The sequence below is a fragment of the Chiloscyllium plagiosum genome, chromosome 30 (genome assembly GCF_004010195.1).
Source record: "Chiloscyllium plagiosum isolate BGI_BamShark_2017 chromosome 30, ASM401019v2, whole genome shotgun sequence".
Taxonomy (NCBI): domain Eukaryota; kingdom Metazoa; phylum Chordata; class Chondrichthyes; order Orectolobiformes; family Hemiscylliidae; genus Chiloscyllium; species Chiloscyllium plagiosum.
The window spans coordinates 20,338,460-20,363,926 of NC_057739.1; the positions used below are offsets into that span (position 1 = coordinate 20,338,460).

The window sequence follows — 25,467 nt, forward strand, 5'->3', positions numbered from 1 at the left end:
CCACCTATCCACTCCACCCTCTCCTCCCTGACCTATCACCTTCATCCCCTCCCCCACTCACCCATTGTACTCTATGCTACTCTCTCCCCACCCCCACCCTCCCCTAGCTTATCTCTCCACGCTTCAGACTCTCTGCCTTTAGTCCTGATGAAGGGCTTTCGCCCGAAACATCGATTTCGCTGCTCGTTGGATGCTGCCTGAATTGCTGTGCTCTTCCAGCACCACTGATCCAGAATCTGGTTTCCAGCATCTGCAGTTATTGTTTTTACCAAGTAAAACCTTTTGCAGGTCTGGTCGGTGGCAATGGAAAATCATCCAGTTCTAAGGAAATTGAAATGAGCTGAGCAGCTTGGAAATTGTTACAGATGAACCTAACAGATTTTGACATGATTCGCAGAAAAAAATCAAAATAAACAAAAATGATGATGATATTCCCAAGATCTCCTTTTGGAGCATTCCACAACATGGCAGCCTGAAAGTTCTGGCCCTCAGATCCACCGAAGTGAAGTATGGCTTTGTAATACTCACTACGCTTGTGAAGAATAAGGCACATAGTGAGCCAATGGAATGTAGCTGAACATGGGCGGAGGCTCAACAATATGGACACCATGTTGCTTCCTGGCCTTATGGCTCCGACCTGAGTTTTTGGGGAGCTCCTCTTTAGCAGCTGCCAATACAAAAGGGAGAGACCTGAGACAACATTTGATTGCAGATGGACTACCCCACGTTCAAGGCTATTTAAACCAAACTCAGCTTATACACTGAGTAAACCTCTAGTTATGGCACATTCCACTTTAAGTCAACATTTGAAATCTAACCATGAGCTGAGTCATGCTGGTCAATGGTCTTATTCCCAACTTACTGTGTTCATCTCCTGGCATTCTTTTCCACTGGAAGGTGTCTAGCAGACATTGCATCAGCAGTGTTACCAGTTGTTTCCATTGGTGAGATCGGAGGATGGCTGTGGCACCACCTCTCGAACACCTGGGGGTGGGGGTGGGGAGGTGGGCACAGTGGGATTTGTGGTTAGACCGCATCTGCTGCCATGTGTGTACTGCCCTGCCACTGGGGGACCAGTTGGTTTTTATTGTTGATGGTGAGGATTTCAACTTGAATACCTTTTAATCTTTATCCTCCTCCCACAACAGCAATGTTACAAAAAACACAATGCTTGAGAGAACAGAATATGGCAAAGGATAGCATCACTGGAATCATCCCTCCAAGAGCTTTTTTTTAAACACTCGTTGGAAGTTTGATTTCTATAAAGATGCACCTCTCAGTAGCGTACTGATAATTGCATTGTGCACCATGTTCATTTAAGGCTAAGCATACCCCAGCAGTCACAATCTAGAAGGTAACAAAGGAATCCCTGGTTTTAACAGCATGTACAGTTCTGAATCTGAATGCTTCAGGCTAACTATCTTACTGTTTCCTTTCAAGTATTCTGCAATCTTCTGTCATCAATGCAATGTCCCAGGATATTAAAATTCACTTTGTTAAATGATTCTGACTGAAGAAAATTGGAAATGATTTGCAAACTAATGAGGCCAGTGAAGAATGGAACTTACTGTGACTCCAACAATAATGGCAGATTAAGCACACTGCCTTTGGTATCAAAGCAAATGTGTAACTTTACCTGACTCAAACTCAAAGAGCTTGAAGCCTACAGTGCAGTTGTATTCATTGGTACTACGCATTGACTATTATTGAATTTTATATTTATAAAGTTGACATTTAACAGTTCTGTTGTTCTCCATACGTGAGGATTTTACATTGTGAGTATCATCTATAAAAACTATTTTTAATAAGCAATATAGCAACTAATTTGCGAGGATTGGCCCTGACGTTCTGTAATAATTTAAAGAAGGCATCCAACTCAATTGATGGCACAGAGAATATAAATTTCTTCCATGTACTCCAGTTTTGGTCTTGCTCTGTGATAGCTGGGCTGTTCAGCACATTGCAAATCTTTAGCTAAGCTTTGTTATGAGTAGAGAGAGCAATGAAGAGATTAAGGAATGTGGCTATACTCTTAGGGCTGATACATCCCTTTGCAAAAATTAAATATAGGATTAATCTCTCACAGGAAATTGAGATACTGCTGCATATTCAATCCACAAATGCTCTCCCCTGTGTGGGTCCCATTTTCTAAATATATTTTCCAAAATAAATTGACTGAGCTCAATTTAGGAATTCCTAAACTGACATATCGATGAAGTCAAAAGTATGTGTCGGTCTTGCTTCCAAAGGATTGTAATGGACACACTGAAGGTGTCATACCAGCGCCAAAGACAAATCTTCTGTGTGGGGTTCTTGAGTGCCTGGCATTTTTGGGAACAGAAGAGATCAGTTGGTGCATTAAATCTATCCCGTCATGATGCAACTTTGTGGTTGGGGGATGCGGGGCATGGGCAGTGGCATTGTCCCAATATCACTGGACCAGTAAATCCAGAACAAGACGATGTCCTCATCATGATGGACGGTCAAGTTTGAATTCAATAAATAGATGGAACAGAGAGCTGGCCTAATAACATGCATGTCCATTGTTCTGGTTCACGAGTGTCCTTTAGGAACAGAAATTGCCATCCTTAGGTGGCCCGGCCTATATGGCTCCAGATCCACAGCAATGCTGTCTGGGCACTTATGGATGGCTTAGCCAGCAACACCCACATCCCATGAATGAATACAAAACCATACAATCCTGCCCCTCATGAGACTACACCCATCACCATCCAGAGGAAACACAATGCTAATTTAAGGTGGTAAAGAATCTGGGAAATCCCTCCCTGATCTTGGGAGACCACAGTGATCAGGAGACACATTGCCCAGTGCCTTACCTACCTTTTGTATTACACAATTCATCACACTTCCTTCTGAACATCTGCACTGAATGTGAACTCACTGCACAAACTGGCAACTTGTTCTGCAGTCCGTATGCACTGTGTGAACTGAGGTATGTCTCTCAATATCTAATGTTCTTTTATTTTCACATAACTTATATGCATGTCACCTCATCCCCCGTAGCTATCTGATCAAACAGTGTAGACACACGGACCAAGTCTAAACCTTTTATTATTTTAATGGACCCAATTGTAACTCCTGAAATCATACTTTGCTAGACAACACAGACCTAGCCCTCCACACTTGATGTCAATTAGACTCATTGACAAGCGAGTTAAAAGCAATTATCCCCCTCCCAGCCTACTAGGATTTAATGGTGGATCAAGGATTCAATGCACTTACACTGGTTTACTGTGCGTTATCTATTTGTCTCCATCAATGTGGAAGAGGGGAGGGTCATCCATTGTCAGGTATTTCGTTCCTGATATCAGGGACTGAGATTACTTTTCGCATTAAAAACCCACTTATCTGTTCTTGCATCAGACACTCATCACCCCCATCATAACGGCGACCTACCCTTGCCTACTAACCCTTTTAGGTCCTCAGTCATTGTCTCCATCGATCCAGCATCAATCCTCAGTGAAGACCTCTCAGCATTAACAGCAGCAGCCACTGGCGATAAATATCTCTGATGGACCAGCAGCTCCCAAGAGCAGGTATTCCAACCTCAGGGGGATTCGATATCTTGGAAGGTCTTACACTGGGCTGCTATGTGCTAGACAGCACTCAAATAGCACCGGGCCTCCTGTTAGTGTCACTGAAACTGAATTGCTCTGTGTATCAGGAGGAGACAGTGAGGTCTGCAGATGCTGGAGATCAGAGTTGAGAGTGTGGTGCTGGAAAAGCACAGCAGGTCAGGCAACATCCGAGGAGCAGGAGAATCGATATTTCAGGCTGAGACCTTTGTCAGGAATGTCCTAATGTCAGGATTTTCCTGCTCCTCGGATGTTGCCTGACCTGCTGTGCTTTTCTAGCACCACACTCTCAACTCTGTGTCTCAGCCATTCAAATGGACGAAGGCAAATCAAGAGAAATGTTTAACAGGTGTAGATACTATTAAAGGAAACTAAACAAAATTCCCAATTGAGATGGCGAAAGAACGTTCTGAATGTGAAAGTATTTGATCCGTATGACATTATCCATATTCACACAAACCAAATCTGAACACTGACATAGACATCATAATCTTTTTGTCTCTCGCTGAAATCTACTTACCATGCTCTGCTTTCCCTTCCGATGTTTGGTCTGATCCTTTACATACAGGGCAGGAATTCCTTTTGAGGCTACTGGGGGAAATAGGAGCACTCCTTGATGGGGCTTTTGCTAAAGAAATAAAAGACAGTCTCACCATCCTTTGGAATGTGAATACTACTGAAATGCCAAATAATAAATGAAATCCCTTCACATGAAGCCATATTACCAAGGAGATGTCAAGTCTTCACTTTTAATGCAAAGAAATAGCAATACTTTGTGAGAATAGCTGGAGCAGAATGACCCAAATTAAAGCTGAACTACGTTAGGGTTTTGCTTTGCAGCAGAACAGTGTATTAGTGTGTAAATTATCCTGCTGATCCTTCTCCCAGTTTTGAAAAATACCAGAGGAGCAGGAAGTGAGGTAACTACTTAAATTGACTGTAATTCTTCTTTTCTGTCAATTAGTATATTTTCATCTTCTTTAAAAGAAAAACAGATGCTGACAAAATAGGACCATTAAGCTTTCTATTACTCGGGGTTCCCTTGACTTCACTCTCATTCATTCATTGCTTGCAATTTAATCTGGGGAAGCCTTATCACAGCAAGTTAAAAACAGGCTTGAACATTGCACTCACCAGTCGTCTGTGCTCGGGTTTGGCTGCAGTAAGGGCAGGATGTTCTTCCGGCTGCAGGTCCCTCCACAGAGCTCGGTGGCACAAATAAACTGTAATCAGTGCCTAGAAAACAATTATTACCAGTAACCATCTCTTAGGGAAAAACAAGATAATGCGCACGTGATGGCACTTTGATTCCATCTTTAAGAAAAGCATTGGGGATGGGGCCATGCTTTGTAAAAACCTTCAATCAACAATAGATCAACCAGTGATCAAATGATCATATCAAGGGAAAGGAAAGCAAGGGGTGGATTTAATACAAAGGAGGTTGGAATCTCTGTACAGATCTCAGAAGACATTGAAGGTGGAATCCAGGGCTTAGCAGGCTTTGACGTTCTTCATGGGGGCCCACATTCCCTCCTCCTAGCTCCACAAAGGAAATTTTACACTCAACATTGAGGCCATTGTCATCTGTCCCACAGATTGTAGGCTTGGTTCAGCCTGGTTTGGTCTCAGTTGAAATGCAACAGAAATTATTAGATTCTGGATTGGTACTTCTACTCGAGTCTCTAAACCCTGACAAGACCAGTTAAAGTATGTCAGCAGAAGTGGAGCAGGATATTAAGTTTGAACAGGTCTCCTGTCTCCTTCTCAATGAGAGATAAATTAAAGTTGCCACAATAGAATATGCAGTCAATTAGTCTGAGATCAGTAAAATGTACGTGCCTAGAAGCACAGGTTTTTATCCCTGGCAATTTGATGGAATGGCATCTGTCCAATTCTTCACTGTCTAAATGGATCAGGAGGCTGCGCTCCATAATATTCCAGTGGGAGCTGCGTAAGGCTGAGAACATGCTTATCCTTTAACATTCTAGTCAGAGGAGAGGAGGACATAGGAAGGCATCTGGCTTCAGGGAAACATTATACCATTGTGTGATAGCTTGAACTTCAGAGAAACATTATCAAACTCAATCAATTGTAATTCTTCACAAAATTGAATTTCTTTGTAAAATCATTTTTTAGTTTGGAATACAATTCCCTTGTACCTGTGTATGGTCCTTTAACTTTAACAGGCCTGTGCTTTTGTCCCTCATGAGAAGACCATCTCTTGCTTGTCTGACTAACCGAAACAGGTTGAATGATACATGAAGATGCATCTGACTCAGTACCTGGAAGAATCACAATTAACACAACATTAATGAGGACAAAAAAAAATCTTTCAACATTTTCCATATCCTTTTTACTTCTCTCCTCTCAGTTAATCTTATCCTGTTCAAGTTTTTTTTAAAAAAAATCCTTCATGATATGGGACTTACTTGTGACAGTTATTTCTGCAGCGCTGCAACAACTATACATCACATAGTACCCAGCCCATAAGTCTATTGATCTCTTCTCATTGCCTCATTCTTGGAGAAGAATGCAACAAATTAGATAAGTCGCCCAGTGGGGAAATGGCAGACAATGAAGGTGCAATAGTTAATGGTAAAGGCTATTGTCCCATGACTGTAACTTATTCAGGTAACACCTTGGTGCAGACTGTATAGGATACATTACTGATAATAGATTGTGACACTATAAATGCATCATCTACACAATCAGATCTCTTGTGACACTTTGTATTTCCATGTACTTCTCAATATTTTAGGAGAAAGTGAGGACTGCACATGCTGGGGCGTTAGAGTCAAAAAGTGTGGCACTGGAAAAGCACAGCAGGTCAGGCATCTGAGGAGCAAGAGCATCAAGTCTCCTGCTTTTCGGATGCTACCTGACCTGCTGTGCTTTTCCAGTGCCACACTTTTCAATTCTAAATATTTTTAGCTTGTCTTCTACCCATAACCCTCTGTTGTTAATGAGAATTACTGAAAGTGTCTAAAGGCATGGGAATGAGGGTGATTCAGCAGTTTGGATTAGAAACTGGCTTTCTGTAAGAAGGCAGCGAGTCGTGGTTGATGGAAAATATTCAGCCTGGAATTGGTTACTGTGTTGTGGTGTGCCACAAGGATCTGTTTTGAGAGCAATGCTGTTTGTCATTTTTGTAAATGACTTGGATGCAGGCATAGGTGGATGGATAAGTAAGTTTGCAGATGACACTAAAGTCAGTGGAGTGGTGGACAGTGTGAAAGAATGCTGCAGGTTGCAGGGGGACCTGGATAAACTGCAGAATTGGGCTGAGAGGTGGAAAATGGAGTTCAATGCAGCTAAATGTGAGGTAATTCATTTTGGGAAGAATAACAGGAAGGCAGAATACTGGGTCAATGTAAAGATTCTTGATAATGTGGATGTGCAGAGGGATCTTGGAGTCCATGTACATAGATCTCTGAAAGTTGTCACCCAGTTTGATAGCGCTGTTAAGAAGGCATACGGTGTGTTAGGTTTTATTCGTAGATGGATTGAGTTCTGGAGCCGTAATATCATGCTGCAACTATACAAAACGCTAGTGTGGCTGCACTTTGAGTACTGTGCACAGTTCTGGTCGCCCCATTACAGGGAGGATGTGGAAGCATTGGAAAAGGTGCAGAGGAAACTTACCGGGATGTTCCCAATCTGGAGAGAAGGTCTTATGAGGAAAGGCTGAGAGACTTGGGTCTGTTGTCATTGAAGAGAAGGCAGCTAAGAGGGGATTTGATACAGACATACAAGATGATCAGAGGATTAGATAGGGTAGACAGTTTTTTTACTAGGATGATGATGTCAGCTTGTGTGAGGGGGAATAGCTGCAAATAGAGGGGTGATAGATTTAAGATAGATGTCAGAGGCAAGTTCTTTACTCAGAGAGTGGTAAGGGCATGGAATGCCCTACCTGCCAATTTAGTTAACTCAGCCACATTGGGGGCATTTAAACAATCCTTGGATAAGCACATGGATGATTATGGGGTAGTGTAGGGGGATGGGCTTAGATTAGTTCACAGGTCGGCGCATCATCAAGGGCCGAAGAGCCTATTCTGCACTGTATTGTTCTAAGTCTGCAAAATAGTGTAAGGCCGGGCAACATGCAATAAGACAGTAATAAGCATCTCTCCTCTAATAAAGTAATTCTGCCAACAAGTTAGAATGTCAGGGTACATGAAAAAAACATTTATTTGAGGTTCTGGTGTTCAGCAGTTTATACTGCATAGCCAGCTGAAGTAAACTTCCGTTTATCAATTGGATTGTTGGAGTACATTGACTGCCAATGTTTGGTTAAGTGCAACAGATGGTGTTTTTATGTGTTTAACTGTATTCAGCAGTTCATTCAAATTGATAACCGAAAGGCTTTGTAGAATGGCCCCACCTTAGATTACACAGAATCATATAAAATATACAGTAACAGACACAGTACACAAACACATAACACAATTGATTCATGCTGAGATTTATGCAGTACTAGCCTCCATTCATTATATTTCTAATCCTAACAACTTATCCTTTCTATTCATCTTCCTTCATGTGGTACTGAGCCCTCTTTAATCACATCTGAGCTATTTCCCTCAAATACAAAAAAACCTTGATTATTCAGCATTCGATTATCCAAATATCGGATTATCAGGTAAGGCCCAGATGCTTGGCTAAACTATGTGATCTGACATTCGATTATCCAGAATTCGATTAACCGAAGAAAATACTGCCCGCCTATGTCCTTCGAATAATTGAGGTTCCTCTGTACTCCCTGTGATACCAACATCCATTATTTTAACCACTCTGATTAATTCTCCTGAATTTTATATCAGATTTATTAGCAATTTTCATAAATTTATGGTTCTGAGATTTGGTCTCTGTCACAAGTGGAAATATCTTAATCTCTACCTTATCAAATGCCTTCATAATAAGTTTGGAGCTGATTAGCCTTCATGGAATTTTAGAGGTTTAAGGTTAGAAGTAACTTGTGTTTGCTTTCATTAGAGAGAACAGGTTGACAGGTCTTGTTGTCCTGGGCTTTAAAACACAAGAAGGTATACAATGATACAGATGTTAATTAACCTGATCGGATTGACTGTTTGTAAGTGGAAGTCACAGGTTGAAAAATATTGTAAGATAGCCTTGACCCCAAGTATAAAGTGCCATGTTCCGGATGCAATGTGACTGGTCAAACTACTCGAGGTTAAGAAAAACACTATTGATTCAACCACTATAGTTAAAATACAAGCAAAGAAAGAGGAATTTAAAACTTCCCTATTGGAAAACTTAACAGAATATTAGATATAGTTACTATTACTAATTAACTATCCTAATAAAGTAACATCCTATAAACACACCTTTGGCAAAAGGCAAATTCAGAAAAACAGACTTTGTCTCATTCAATCTGGCAGCCGAGGAAGAGAAACCCCCAGCTTTTGATTGTAATTGAGAGAGGGGTAAAAAAGAAACCACAGCAGCAACTGTTTAAAGTTAAACCTAAAAATGATATATAAAGAAAAAGAAGTCCTGGTCTGTGAGAACTGGCCACACCCAGCCAGGCTGCTTCTATTGTTCCAACCTTTTAAAAAACCCCAAGGCCTCACAAGCTTTTTACTCTTAGTGGTTTTGGTAGACAGCTCAGAGCCTCTGCCTTTCAACAAAACAGGACAAAATAACCTCTTAAAGCCAAGATTTGATATTCCTCACAGAAGAGTGGATGTGTGGAAATTGTGTTCAAATGTTGTCATGCCATTTGTTATAATGGGTAAGTTCTTCTGCACTAGTGGGTGTCAGAGAGAGTACTGGTAAGGGTGAAATAGCTTGACTTAATTTCCTGACTGGAGAAAGCTAATAATACTGACTTGCATTTCAGCTTTTTTAATCTGGCATATTAGAATTGAGATAGGGGCTATTTGAGATATGGACTATTTTGCTCTAATGAATAAAAAGCCACTGACCCTCACTATCAGACAATTACCCTGAAACAATTAATATTGAGGAGGTCACTTGACTAAGATAGAACTGACCAACAGGAAGAAACGGGGAAGGGAAATGTACTGGTGATTAAAAGAAAGGTATAAACTTTGTTAAAAAGGAGTTGGATAGGGATGGGACCATGTTGGTTTGGATAGGATTGAGGTTTATCGAGGAAGATAAATATTTAATGGGACACCATAGGAGCTGATGGGATTGAGGAGATGGGAACATTGATTATGGAGGCAGTCAGAAGGTTTGTAACTTTGCTGACTACTGCAGGGGATCAGGGAAGAGCAGAAATAAATTCTCTATTTCTAGTTTTTCATAGTTACAGGCCTGGGTGGGTGAATGCTAGGTAAATGGATCAGAGATCTAGATCATTCATGATCCAATTGAATGACAGAATAAACTCAAGGATTGAGGAGATGGGAACATTGATTATGGAGGCAGTCAGAAGGTTTGTAACTTTGCTGACTACTGTAGGGGATCAGGGAAGAGCAGAAATAAATTCTCTATTTCCAGTTTTTCATAGTTACAGGCCTGGGTGGGTGAATGCCAGGTAAATGGATCAGAGATCTAGATCATTCATGATCCAATTGAATGACAGAATAAACTCAAGGGCCTGAGTGGTCTGATACAGTTCCTTATGCCTTTTCTACTTTTTTGATAGTTATCATTCACTAAGAGACAATGTAAACAGTCCAAATATTTTTGTCACCTATTCTATTGTCTATTCGGAATCAGGCTCATTGGCATTAATCTAATAAACAGACTTGAGTGATTCCACACAGGGAACACTGTAGCATAAAATTTACCTTTATTTTTTCATATTTCCTTCTATTTCCTGGAAAGTACAGAAACAAGGTGGATAATAGCTATTCTTCATTAAATTAATTATTGCCTATTATTTCTCAACATAGCTTATTGTGGACTGGTTTGTGAACTCAATGTTAGCCATGAGAAGTTGTATGTTTGTAGACATTTTCAAAATTGATTGTCACTAATGGCAAGTCCCAATGGTAGATTGATTTGCCTGTTGTCTGCCTATATTTTTGCTTTATCCCTGAGTCTCTATAAGAGCTTTTCTTATTTTCCTTCCTCCACCTGCCTTTGGTCGTCAGGTGCCCCTGAACAATCCCCACAGTTCCAAACTTGCCTTTCACATTCTGCACATTACACAGAAGCAGGGGCTGCAGGTCAACATTCATCCAATTATATAAACCTGAAAAGTATTTAGAAAATGCCATTTCTTCAGACATGAAGTACCTTCAAATAAGTATTCCTCTTAAAATGCTCACATGCCTGCATTACTAATGCCTCATGTTGCTGCAATTTTGTTCCAATAACAGCCCTTCTATTCTGACTGAGCAGGCATTCCAATTCAAACAAAATTAAAACTTGATGGCATATTCAGACAGGAAGGTGAACCATGAACTATTGTCAGCTAACAAGTAGGGTTGAGGAAATGTTATTTGGCAAGTTGAAAACTCAATTTATTGATGCGTTTTCCTAACAATGAAACATAACACGTTAATACAGGGTGTTACATGAATTTTATTATCATGATGAACTGCTAAATGTAAAGACAAAATTCTGTACCCTTTAGCACAGTGGGAAAGAAGTTGTCAGTTCTGACAGTGGACCATCTACAAGCACATTCTATAGTTAGTGCTCACCATCAGAGTCATCAAAACATTGGCAGTGCTTTTGCAGGGAGTTCCTCAGTGTCACTATCATTGTTTTGGTGAAGTGTGATTATGGGTGTTCATTCCACCTGACAACACCCAGCACTGCAATTATGATTCATCTTTACAAAGGTTGATTGTACACAAGAGGAGCATTTTGAAACAGACAATGAAAGTAATCATGGTTATATATCTACTGACGATGCAGTTGTAGCAGGAGCAGTTTATTGACTCAATGGTGCATTGTTACTGGTTTAACTGCACTTGGTACCAGTTGGCAGAATACACTGACTGACAAGAATGCAACTGATGGCTGAGAAAAAGCTGGATCCAATTTTTCACAGAATATATCCTGGAAGCAATGCTAATGATTGCACATTTGTGGATTAGTGTCTGTGTGCGTGTTTGTGTGATTACACGCGCCTGTGGGTGGGGATGGGTGGTAGTTTGGGGGAGGGTTGTACTGATTATTGACTTGAGCTCATGGGTGGGCAATTTTGAGTTACTGCACGATTAAATCAGTCGATTAACATCAAATGTAAGAATATTCCGACTTGTGATTCCTGTTCAGCAAAAAGCTTGGTGCAATGACCCCTAATGAGTTGCTGATTTTCTGGAAGTATGTTTTAATATCACTGTGTACTTCAATGAGTTCTTCCAATAACTTATTGTTTCTCCTTTGTTCCTCCACGATCTCCCGACGAAGATTAAGACTACTTTTGCCTGAATATAAGGAGCTTTCTGAATAGTGAGGTTTTCGGTTCCCTCCCCCCACCGCATCTTCCTGCCTTGGTACTGAACCACAGTGTGCTTCTTCATTTTTGAACGTCATGCATTTCATGCTGTCTTGCATTCTCCTTTCTGGGACTAAGTTCGTTTTGATCTCTTGCTCTGTTTTCTGACTGAGGCGTTGAATAGGATGATGATGAAGATGATGTGAAGAGGGCCTTTCTGTGTTAGTAACAAAATATTTGACATTAAAAGGTGTGCGACATTTTGACCTTTTAAAGCCTTATGCTAGTCACTGCGGTGCTCGTTTTTAACAGAGTTCCTATTCTACTAAGCCAGGGTTTAGTTCATTAAAACTCAACTGTTGAACATTCGTTCAAAATGCATATAACCAACAAATGAACTTTCCTGCCTCAAAAGGTTCCTAGATTACTGGCAACACTGAAAGCAAATGTTTGTGCTGTTGACTCAGTACAACCAAAGAAAACGTGTTTGTTCCATTGCAGAGATTACACACAACAGTAAACAGTATCACAAGACAAATGAGATACCACTTAATACTTGCAAGCCAATATAATGCTGGGTCAAAATGTTAAATATAAGCAAGTTCCATAAAGTAGACATTCCTGCCGTCCCCAGGGCGAGTTTGGTCATGGGGAGGGCAAGGTATAATTCAGCATATTTTTTTTAAGATTAGATTAGGTTCCCTACAGTGTAGAAACAGGCCCTTTGGCCCAACAAGTCCACACCAATGCTCTGAAGAGTAACCCACACCCCTCTGACTAATGCACCTAACAACTATGGACAATTTAGCATGACCAATTCACCTGACCTGCACAGCTTTGAAATGTGGGAGGCAATCCACGCAGACACGGAGAAAATGTGCAAACTCCACACACAAGGTCACCCAAGGCTGGAATTGAACCTGGGACCCTGGTGCTGTGAGGCAACAGTGCTAAACACTGAGCCATGTTGACAGGTAGGAAACCCTCCAACTCCCAGCCTCTGTCCTGCTCACATCCAATAAATGCTCATATAAGAGTCCATTTTGCTGCTGCTGTTTGTCACCCTGTGTTGAGCTGGGACCCAGTTTGAGGGAAACCTGAAAAGCAAAGGGCTGCCCATGGTGGCTGGTGGGGGGAGGGATGAGGGGTTATTTCTGGGGAAAGACAGGGTGGATATGGTACGAGCATTTGTTGCGAGAGCATTTGATTGGTTTCGCCAACATACAACAAATGAATGGACACCGCACAACAATCACCAGGCAGGAATGTTCCCTCTCATTGGGGTACACTTCAGCAGTTAAGGATATTTGGCCTCGGATCTTCGGGTGACTGTTGTCAAAGGTGGAATTTGGGATATGCAACAACGCAGAGTTGTTGAGCAGAGGCTGTTTGATACCCGTGGGGATGGCCTCAACCAGGGTCTTGGGTCTATGTCACACTACAGGTGACCTCACTACACTATCAACTCTCACACACATTCTCAAACATGATCACACTCACACAGACCTTCTATCATACACAAACACACAGTTACTCTCACACTCACGTGCACACCCTCTCACAGGCATATACTCTGTCACGCTTGGGCACACACTCTTATCAGCGCACACACACAAACACACATAATCTGACACTCTCTCGCTCTACCTTTCCACCACCACCACACACAAACACACACACGTCTATGCAGTGAATTTGCATTTGCAGATATGTTCTATTTTGTTCAAAAAGCATACAATCTGTCGGCAGTAAATCAATGTGACGTTTTATGAATTATACTTTGGAAATAGAACCAGTGTGACTCCAGATAGGGATACAGACAGATTCTAACCTCACACCTTTAATGCACTGCCTGAGCTGAGATGTCACCCGTTTATATAAACCTTAAGTTATCCTGAGGCTGTGACTTGAAAGAAGTTCTGGGGTTTACATATTAATCAATCAAAACCTGCATCCCCATCCCCTTTGAAGACTTAACAGCAATCTAGGTTTGCTCAATACATCGCATCAGTTGTATGACACTTTGATCTTTTACTTTAAATTCTGTGTCCTATGATCCTGCCCCCCCCCCCAGTAACCTGACATAGGAGCAGCACTCCGAAAGCTTGTATGTCTAATTAAACCTGTTGGACTATAACCTGGTGTTGTGTGATTTTTAACTTGATAAATCGTGTGTTTTCGCTATTTTCAGATGATTCAGGAGCAGCTTCTTTTTGCAAAAATAATCTTTGTCCTGGTCAATTGTTTCCCCTTGTCCTACGGGCAGTGAAGCCTCTCTGGAATGCAGTCCCACAGACTTTAGCTATACACAAGTTGCTTCTCCACATTTATTCCATAGGTATGAGTTCAACTTACAATGTTGGTACCTTATTCAACTTTAAGAAGTGCCAAAGCCGATTCAGGTCAGAGGGAAGGGGCACTGGGCTGGAAACATTAACTCTGGGTCTCTCTGCACAGATGCTGTTTTTGTTCCAGATCAGTGAGAACTCTGATTTCCACAAAACAGACCAGCTAAGACGATTTCTTGTGTCCAATAAACCCGCATGCTGAGATCCATCAATACTGAGACAAATAACTAAACAAGGAATGTCTGTGATTTCAGCTTCTTACCAGGTAATCCAACTGCCCAACAGTTCTCTCTAAAATAATAGCTCCTGATTGGTGTTTAACTTTCAATTTTCTGGCCTCTGCTTTTCGCAAATACTGCCTCAAATATCATAGCCACAGGTTTCAGCAGCCTGCGAGTAACTTTTCCAAGCTCATTACTAGCAATAGTGAGGAATGTTTTAGAATCTTCTACAGTACGTTGAGTCAGTATTTTGCTGTTGCTGTTTTGTCTGTAAAGCGCTGGGAACTAATTAGCCAGGAACCAATTGTGCCGCAGTGGGCAACATTCACAGCTTCAGTGGAGAGTCAGCTGTTGTATAATGCGACATAGGCTTACGAACTCAGGCAAAATGGTAAAGTGGAATTAGCATTCTGAATTTTCCAGGCGTAAAGTGTGGGTACTTCCAACATCTAGGAACTGAAAGACAATGTGAAGACACAGTGGGTAAGGGGAAACTTGCTTGCATTTGTTATTCTGTAAATGCACGTACCATTTGTAGAACAAAAGCAGCCCAATTAAGTCCAAATCGATTGTGGCCACAGCACTTCTGTTTGCTTTTGGAAAAATTGAAAGAAGACAGGAGTGCAGGACCCTCCTGAAGGTGAAATGCTCAAACTACTATCAGGAGTATCCAGTACTGTTGCCCAGAGAGAATGATGGGATGAGGCTGCTCTAATTAACCTGGTGGCAGGTATGCCGGGGGCGAACTGGGAACCCATTGAACAGAGACGACTGTTTTAAGTCAGCTGCAGAGTCAGCATTCTGCATTCAAGTCTTTTAAATCAATCAATCAAGTCTGGAGATGACAACAGTCCATACCTGTCAACCAAAAGGATTTCTGCTGAAGCTGACCCCAGCGGAGGTCAGAATGACTGTGTTCTCCATCACAGGCAGAGACTTCAGAAAGAAGGAGGCTGCGAGAGTGCAATGAGCTAGGCTGCCCCAGGGACACCCTGCTGCAGACTGTGATAGCCCCCAGGGAAATGCTGTTCACCACAGACCGAAGGAGGAAGCCAGCCTTATCAACCATCCAGACTGCCAGCCGGGTGTGGCCAGGTATGTCAGCAGCTACAGTTGGGCACCCTGAGGTTCACTGAGGTCAGGAATGTGGATTCTACCGCCCTTTAAGTTGGCAGGTGGCAGACAGACTTTCCCGACAATGATTCTCAGCGCCAGACACCTTGCAGGGTCACTCATTCCTCTCTCCATGCACCTCCAAAGGACTCCATCTAAGCAGTCAACATTCACGCTCATGTGCCATCTCACACCCAACCCCTACAGTCATACTCCACAAAGTGTGGTTCCATGCTGAAGGTGAAAGATGAGCAGGGGCTAGGATTTCTGATCTTGTGTTGGAGGGAGTTGGCAACAATGGATGTTTTACCATAAGGCTTCGGGGGTTTCCCATCATGAGCTTCTCTTGCATTCAGATGAGGGGTCACATTGGGTTCCTCCTCATTCTGCCTGTTCTTCCTCTCTCAATGTAAAGCACCTTTCTCCCGCTCCAGTACTGTCTGCAGTATGAAGGTGCACAAAACACAGCGATGTGTATTATTCTAAACATTATTGCAGGGATGTATTGAAGGGCTGAACTTCTTCTTCAGAAAACCCAGTGGTTTGTCCCATGTGCTTATATGGTTCTTCTTGCACCTCTACTCTGCATCATTAGGACTTTTTACAAGTATCATCAGCCAGTCTTCAGACAACAGTCTTTGCCTCCAGAGAATCACTCACTCACTCATCTCTGCATGGACGATGTGACTGGTGGAGAATGAAGACATCCTGGCAGCTTCCAAGATACGATGTACAAAATACAGTGCAACAACAGGCATGAGAAGCTTCCCATGGAAACTTGGCTTTGGTCACCCAGGAGATACACTGAGGGTAAAAGGTTGGGGAGTTCTGCACGTGTCATCCCTGGAAGGAGCCGGAGGTGAAGAAGTTTAAGAATGTCCTGTTATTAATAGCAACTGACAATTCCTGCGGATTTGACCCCTTCAGAAAGGAATCTTGGTTCAGGAGGCTGCAGTTGACCTGCCACAAAATCTTCAGCTCTCCTCACATGCTGACGTTTCATCGTGTTGAGAAGCTTTTCCTTACCATTTGGTCCCATTACTGAACATATTGCTTCCTTTTTAGCAGGAGAATCCTATCTTGCTCCTGTGTCTTCTGGAATGGCATGCAGCTTTAAAGGAAAGTGATGTTGATACTAATGTTGTTCCTGTGCTGGAGCTCCAGGGTAAAACACTATAAGCTGCTTCCATGCTGAAATGAAGACTGGCAGAATGGAATGTCGATCCAAGACCAAGATAACTGAAATGACTCATAAGTTTGGAAACCACCTGTACAGCAATGAGAGCATACTCATAACAAGAGCTGTGAAGACAAGCCTCACCCATTGCTAAGGATGCAGCTAGGCAGTTTCACTCTTTCAAGGCTTCTCAACCTTCAAATACCACCCAGCAGTGAATTCCCACTGTGCTGTCATTGAGTTGCCCCTAGTGAGGTCCACACAGTTCCATGTACTGGCTTTTATAGCCAGGAACCTGGACTAAAGACTGAATTAATTGTGTCTTAGCTGATCAACATTGGGAACCTGATATCCCTACATGAGTTTCCCCATCTGCCTCCAAACAGGCACTGGATCAGATGCCATTTTGGGAATTTAAAAATTGTGATCTTTCACTGAGACATAAGTATGTCCAGTTGCAGTTTAAATTGACAATAACATAGAAGATTCTTACACAAAAGTTTAAAACATAAAATAAAACAAATGACTTATCTACGTATAACACAGTTTAAATGTTTTCAAAGGCCAGGCAAAGCTAAATCCCATCTATTCTCCAAGACCATCGCTTAATCAAAATCAAGAGAAATTTTCCTTTCCTATCTAATTTGTACGTTGATAACTGCCCTTGGGTCCTAGTCTCTCCTACCAATGGAAACATCTTCCCAATATCTACTCTGTCCAGGTCATTTACAATTCTATAAGTTTCAATTAGATTCCCCCCTTATCCCTCTAAACTCCATTGAGTATAAACCCAGAGTCCTGAAACGTTCCTCATATGTTAAGCTTTTCATTCCTGGGACCATTCTCGTGAACCTCCTCTGAACATGCTTCAGGGTCAGTACATCCTTCCTAAGATATGGGGCCCAAAACTGCACATAATACTCTAAAAATGGTCTGACCAGAGCCTTATAGAGCCTCAAAAGTACATCCCTCTTTCATATTCAACTCCTCAAAAATAAGTGCCATCGTTGTATTTGCCTTCCAAACGACTGACTCAACCTGCAAGTGTACCTTGAGAGAATCGTGGACTAGAACTCCCAACTCTCTTTGCACTTTTGAATTCTGAATGTTCTCCCCATTTAGAAAATAGCTCATGCCTCTATTCTTCCTATCAAAGTGCATGACCTCATACTTTCCCACACTGCATTCCAGATGTTTCACTACATCAATATAAAGGAGTGAATAAATTCGATTTTACAATGAAAAGAGGCATAAGTCGATTGTTCAGAAATATCCTCACTTTTATTTCAGCGGATAATCAGTACACTTACACCAGTGCCTCAGTCTAAGATTTCAAGAAATGCACTGTTCATATTCTTCAATCCCAGTCTCTGGCACCAGTGTAACATCTATTTTCCCTGCTATGGGACACACATACTGACTCTTGCAGCCAGCAGTGACTTCACATGTAATAATATCAGCTGTGCCAACGTGACCCAATGAGGTGAACAGAGTTTTGCCACAAGAGGGGTCTCCCTTTACAGAAAGCGAGACATCCCCCCAGCCTAAGTAACACTCTATTTGGCTGCAATCAGGTGTATCCAATGGTAGGTGTGTTAACTTTATAATCAGAGCAACTACCAAACTTCATTTAATTAAACTCATTGAGAGTCAGAATATAAAACAGACAAAATCACATAGTGATCCACAGAGCAATTTAAATGCAAGTATGATAATAAAGTGGATAAAGCTTATTAATGCGCAACATAGTATTAAGTTGCATTTTGGCACTGATGGTGCAGGTAAGTGTTCACTCATATTTGCCCAATACAGGTGAATAACATGTATAGACTGTGGCTGGTGTAAAGGTGAAAATTGTAACATGAAAACATTACAATCAGGAATCAGTAATCACAATGAACTGGCCAATTCAATTGCCTTGTAAAAACCTTTTGTGCTTACTTACTTATTTCTAGGTCCGACTTGTGTTGTGGGAACAATTTGGAATTGCTATGACTTGCTGACGATTTGTTCCAAGCCTGGCCCTCCATCTTTTCCTGATGCTCCTGTGTGTGTTTCCTTCCAACGAAAAATGAGAATGGTACTTGAAAATAAAGACCACTTTGCAATTTGAGATCTAACATGCACGCTATTCAAATTGTATGCATTCCAGATTCTACACTTCAGGAAGGATGTGAGGACATTAAAGGGAGAGTGCTGAAAAGATCTAAGAGAATGTTTTCAGGGGAGACTCATGGGGATAGTTGGGAAATTGAAGCTCTTTTCCTTGGAGAAGGCTGAGAGGAGATTTGACGGAGGTATTCCGAACCATGAAGGTAGATGTGGACAAGCTGATCTCATTAGTGGAAGGTTCAAGAACCAGGGAGCATAAATTGAAAAGTAATTTGTGACAACATGAGGAACGGTATTTATTGCAAAGTAAATGGTTCAAATCTGGAATGTACCACCTGAGAGTTTGGTGGAGGCAGGTCCAATTGAGGCATTCAAGGGGGAATTGGATCATTATCTGCATATGAATACGCAAGGCTATGGGGATTAGGCATAGGATGGTACTCAATGAATTGCTCGTCCAGAGAGATAGTGAAAATTTTATAGGCTCAACAGCAACCTCCTATGCTCAAACAATCCTGTGACTCAACCTCAATTTTCTCTTTTAAGACACTCCTTAAAATATTCCTCATTTTGCAGTCTTTTTTTGTCATCTAATCCAACATTGCTCCATGTGGCTTGCTTTCACAAAAATGTTGAAGAAACTAATGGCAATACAGAGTTTGGAAGCAAGTTTTCTGAAGTAAACACATTTGAATAAAACTGACTCACTTTGACTGGTGAAATTCAGTCAACTTAGTGGGGGGGGGGAAACAACTTCCAGGCATACCAAAGTGCTCCACAACCAATGAAGTTCTGAAGTGAAATGTGACTGTCAAATTGCTCACAGCACAGTTGCTTGAAACAGCAATGAGTTTATGAATGTTTTGGTGGAATTAGATGAGAAATAATTTGCGTCCAGGATAACGGGTAAAAAGACTGCTTTTTTTTAAAATAATCCCACAGATTCTTTGATGTTCACCTTAGAGAGTAGATGGTTCCTAGGTTTAACATCTCATTGGAGTTTTTTTTCTCAATTTCTGTCACCTCCCTTAAAAAGGGTGCAATGGATATAGATGACAAACAGAATATCTCGATTGTTGTAGCACTATTACAGGCAATGTACCTTGCCGCTTTCCTTGGGGAATGCTGCTTATCCATACGGCCTTGAGGTCTGGTTGATAGATTCCTTTCAGAATCTCCTTGGGGCTTATGCAGTGTCTCCTCCAAACGCTGTCTGAGTTGGGAGACCTCCATTTGCAAAGCCTGAATCACCTCACTGAAAATATAACATCAAATACAAAAGGTTAAAGATGTAAAGAAAACATCAAATTGAAAATTAACAAAATTCACAACTGATCTTGGAGGAACCTGTTTGGGAGAGGTCATAGCACTGAAAAAGATAAGTAAAAATTTTGAATTGTAGCCTAAGTGTAAGTCTGCAGTCGTGAGTAGAGTGGGTGCTTTCTTGATTATATGTTTTATTGAGCCATAACTCTTGATTAAACTTAAAAGTATAAGCCACAAGTATTAAGTTAACCTGGAGCAGTGTTTTGTAGAGCAATAAGGCGGTGCTATTATCTGGGTCTGCAGGTTGGAAGAAGCAAAAATGGTCTTTAGTAGAGTGATATGCTCTTCTTGTCAGATGTGGGAGTTCAGAGAGAGTTTATGTGTGACTGAGGATTATATCTGCAATAAATGCCATTGGTTGAGAATTCTATCAGATTGAATAGAGCGACAGTTAGAGGCAATGAGGAATTTACAAGAGTAAGGGGGTGTGATGATGGCAGTTATAGGAAGGGGGAAAAGTCACTGATACAGTCACATAGATGGGTTAACTCCAGGAGAGGTAAGAGAGGTAGGCAAATAGTGCAGGACTCTTCTGTGGCTATCCCCATTTCAAACAAGTATGCTGTTTTGGAAAATATAAGGGATGATGCATTCTCAGGGCAACATAGCCCGAACAGCCAAGTTTCTGGTATTGAGACTGGCCCTAATGCAATGAGGGGTATGTTGGTTGCAAGAGATCGATTGTGTTAGGAGATTGACTAGTCCGAAGCACAGACAGACGTTTCTGTGGCCAACAGCGAAAAATCAGAATGTTGTGTTGCCTCCCTGGTGCCAGCATCAAGGATGTCTCAGAGAGGGTGCAGAATGTTCTCAAGGGGGAGAGGGACCAGCAGGAGGTCATTGTCCACATTGGAACCAATGACATAGGAAGGGAAAAGAATGAAATTCTGAAGGGAGAATATAGAAAGTTAAGCAGGAATTTAAAAAGGTCTTTGAGAATCGTAATATATGGATTTCTACCAGTGCCACGAGCTAGTGAGGGTAGAAATAGGAGGATAGAGCAGATGAATGCATGGCTGAGGAGCTGGTATATGGGAGAAGGATTCACATTTTTGGATCATTGGAATCTCTTCTGGGTAGAAGTGACCTGTACAAGGAGGATGGATTGCACCCAAATTGGAAAGGGACTGATATACTGGCAGGGAAATTTGCTAGAAATGCTTGGGAGGATTTAAACAAGTAAGGTGGAGGAGGTGGGACCCAGGGAGATGGTGAGGAAAGAGATCAATCTGAGACTGGTACAGTTGAGAACAGAAGCAAGTCAAACAGTCAGGGCAGGCAGGGACAAAGCAGACAGTAAGGTAGGACTCAAATTAAACTACATTTATTTCCTGAAGAAGGGCTTATGTCCGAAACATCGATTCTCCTGCTCCTCGGATGCTGCCTGACCTGCTGCACTTTTCCAGCAACACATTTTTCAGCTCTGATCTCCAGCATCTGCAGTCCTCACTTTCTCCTACATTTATTTCAATGCAAGGGGCCTAACAGGGAAGGGAGATGAACTCAGGGCATGTTTAGAAAACATGGGACTGGGATATCATAGCAATTACGGAAACAGGACTCAGGGATGGGCAGGACTGGCAGCTTAATGTTCCAGGATATAAATTCTACAGGAAGGACAGAAAGGAAGGCAAGAGAGGAGGGGGAGTGGCGTTTTTGATAAGGAATTGCATTATAGCTGTACTGAGGGAGGATATTCCTGGAAGTACATCCAGGGAAGTTATTTGGGTTGAACTGAGAAATAAGAAAGGGATGATCACATTATTGAGATAGTATTATAGACCTCCTAATAGTCAGAGGGAAATTGACAAACAAATTTGTAAGGAGATCTCAGCTATCTGTAAGAATAATAGGGTGGTTATGGTAGGGGATTATGACTTTCCAAACATAGACCTGGGACTGCCATAGTGTTAAGGGTTCAGATGGAGAGGAATTTGTTAAACCTGTCCAAGAAAATTTTCTGTTTGACTATGTGGATGTACCTACTACAGAAGGTGCAAAACTTTACCTATTTTTGGGAAATAAGGCAGGGCAGGTGACTGAGGTGTCAGTGGGGGAGCAGTGGCCATAATTCAATTAATTTTAAAATAGTAATGGAAAAAGGATAGACCAGATCTAAAAGTCAAAGTTCTAAATTGGCAACAGGCTAATTTTGATGGTATGAGGCAAGAACTTTCAAAAGCTGATTGGGGGCAGATGTTCGCAGGTGAAGAGACGGCTGGAAAATGGGAAGCCTTCAGAAATGAGATAACGAGAGTCCAGAGACAGTATATTCCTGTCAGGGTGAAAGGCAAGGCTAGTAGGTACAGGGAATGTGGGATGACTAAAGAAATTGAGGGTTTGGTTGAGAAAAAGAAGGAAGCATATGTCAGGTATAGACAGGATAGATCGAGTGAATCCTTAGAAGAGGCAGTAGAAGTATAGCTAAGAGGGAAATCAGGAGGGCAAAAAGGGGACATGAGATAACTTTGGCAAATAAAATTAAGGAGAATCCAAGGGGATTTTACAAATACATCAAGAACAAAAGGGTAACTATGGAGAGCATAGGGCCCCTCAAAGATCAGCAAGGAGGCCTTTGTGTGGAGATGGGGGAGATACTAAACAAGTATTTTTCATCAATGTTTACTGTGGAAAAGAAAATGGAAGATATAGAATGTAGGGAAATAGATTGTGACGTCTTGAAAAATGTCTATATTACAGAGGAGGAAGTGCTGGATGTCTTGAAATGCATAAAAGTGGATAAATCCCCAGGGCCTGATCAGGTGTACACTAGAAGCTAGGGAAGTGACTGCTGGGCCTCTTGCTGAGATATTTGTCACAGGTGAGGCACCGGATGACTGGAGGTTGGCTAATGTAAGTGCCACTGTTTAAGAAGAGTGGGAAGGAAAAGCCAGGGAACTATACACTTGTGAGCCTGATGTCGGTGATGGGCAAGTTGTTGGAGGGAATCCTGAGGGAAAGAATGGACATGTATTTGGAAAGGCAAGGACTGATTTGCGATAGTCAGCATGGCTTTGTGCATGGGAAATCATGTCACATGAACTTGATTGAGCTTTTTGAAGAAATTACAAAGAAGATTGATGAGGGCAGAGCAGTAGATGTGATCTATATGGACTACAGTAAGGCACTCGACAAGGTTCCCCATGGAAGACTGCTTAGCAAGGTTCGATCTTGCTAGCCATTTGGATACAGAACTGGCTCAAAAGGTAGAAGACAGAGGGTAGTGGATTGCTTTTCAGACTGGAGACCTGTGACCAATGGATTACCACAAAGATCAGTGCTGGGTCCACTACTTTTTGTCATTTCTTAAGTGAATTGGATGTGAGCATAAGAGGTATAGTTAGTAAGTTTGCAGATGACATCAAAATTGGAGGTGTAGTGGACTGCAAAGAAGGTTACCTCGGATTGCAAAGGGATCTTGATCAGATGGGCCAATCAGACCAGGACTTATGCACTTAATGGTATGGTCCTAGGGAGTGTTGCTGAATAAAGAGACCTTGGAGTGCAGGTCCATAGTTCCTTGAAAGTAAAGTTGCAGGTAGATAGGATAGTGAAGAAAGCGTTTGGTATGCTTTCCTGTATTGGTCAGAGTATTGGGTACAGAAGTTGGGAGGTCATGTTGCGGCTGTACAGGACATTGGTTAGGCAACGTTTAGAACATGGCATACAATTCTCGTCTCCTTCCTATCGGAAGAATGTTGTGAAACTTGAAAGGGTTCAGAAAAGATTTACAAGGATGTTGCCCGGGTTGGAAGATTTGAGCCATAGGGAGAGGCTGAACAGGCTAGGGCTGTTTTCCCTGGAGCATTGGATGCTGAGGGATGACCTTATAGAGGTTTATAAAATCATGAGGGGCATGAATAGGGTAAAAAGACTGGGTCTAGGGCAGTCCAGAACTCGAGGGCATAGGTTGAAGGTGAGAGGGGAAAGATGTAAAAGGGACCTAAGGGACAACTTTTTCACATAGAATGTGGTGCATGGCATGGAATGAACCGCCAGAGGAGGTGTTGGAGGCTGGTACAATTATATTTAAAATACATCTGGATGGGTATATAAACAGGAAGGGTTTGGGGGGGATATGGTCCAGATGCTGGCAGGTGGGACTAGATTAATTTAGGATATCTGATCGGCATGGACGAGATGGACTGAAGGCCTGTTTCCATGCTGTAGATCTCTATTACTCTAACTCATTCACAAAGTTTTTGCAATACACAAATTAACTTCAGGGGACTGATACCTTTTAGGTAATTTTCTGGACCAACAGGTTACCCAAGCAGCAACTAATTAAACTGCAATCCTATTCCAAATGCCAAATTGAATGTTAGTTATTTTAAGCTGGAGTTTATGCCTGTGTAGGGGTGTCTGCGGGCACTTGAGATTATTAATTGACTTACATTTAATTCCACAGAAGTCCTACTTATATACTTTATAGATTCTGATCAATACTCACTCTCTCGCTGAGTGAACACTCAAAGGACTGGAACTGTAATGGACTTTCGGATGGAAAGTTAATGGTGATGAGTTCAGAGATGAGCGATGACGTTTCTGCTTGGCATAGGCACTGAGGCCACTTTGAACATCGGGTTCAGACTCTGTGCGACCTTAAATAAAGTAAGGACACAGCTTTGCAGGCTCACTTTATTTCTCCAAAGGAATGACAATTAAAAAAGACCATTGCAATATTGACTAAAAATGTGAGAAAATGCAGCTTCAAATATACTCTTATTGCACTAGCCATGCACTTTAACAGATTCATTGTGACAATATCCTTTTTTGAACCAGATTGGATCATTTTCTTCCTCTGGCAGTCATCATTAGGCTTTGTCTGGACAAGATCATTGACTTCCATGAACTTCGGCCATTTTCCGCTGTACACACCCCATTGCACTGAATTTGACTGAGACCATCTTAAGGTTATTTCAATTAGGGGAATTATGGAAGAGACAGAAATACAGTTAGGAGAGACAGGAGGTAGTATAGTGTAGTGGCAAAATCACTGGCCTCTTTGTCCAGAGGGTCAGGCTAAAGTACTGGGTCCATGAGTTCGAATCCCACCGTGGTGGAATTTGGCTTCAATTATTGGAAAGTAAACTGGGACAACAGCTAGTTTCAGTAATGGCAACCATAAAACCATTGTGAATTATTGTTAAAAGCCCATCTGGTTCAGTAATGTCCTTCAGGAAAGGAATTC

General features: G+C 41.8%; 1 protein-coding gene across 8 annotated transcripts in view; it reads right to left on the reverse strand.

Moving 5' to 3' along the window:
- The window catches only part of akna (AT-hook transcription factor), a 194,525-nt gene that overhangs the window by 10,809 nt on the left and 158,249 nt on the right, over positions 1-25,467 (reverse strand). For 6 of the 8 annotated variants that reach the window (XM_043720010.1, XM_043720009.1, XM_043720011.1 and 3 more), the window contains 7 exons: positions 24,727-24,877; positions 20,053-20,205; positions 18,784-18,896; positions 5,756-5,878; positions 4,731-4,832; positions 4,117-4,224; positions 529-667 (listed from right to left, as the gene is read on the reverse strand). In XM_043720010.1, coding sequence (XP_043575945.1) covers positions 529-667; positions 4,117-4,224; positions 4,731-4,832; positions 5,756-5,878; positions 18,784-18,896; positions 20,053-20,205; positions 24,727-24,877 — 889 coding nt within the window. Of the gene's footprint in view, positions 1-528; positions 668-4,116; positions 4,225-4,730; positions 4,833-5,755; positions 5,879-11,085; positions 12,197-18,783; positions 18,897-20,052; positions 20,206-24,726; positions 24,878-25,467 lie in introns of those variants that run through there. The other 2 variants (XM_043720014.1, XM_043720013.1) reach the window with 2 other exon arrangements.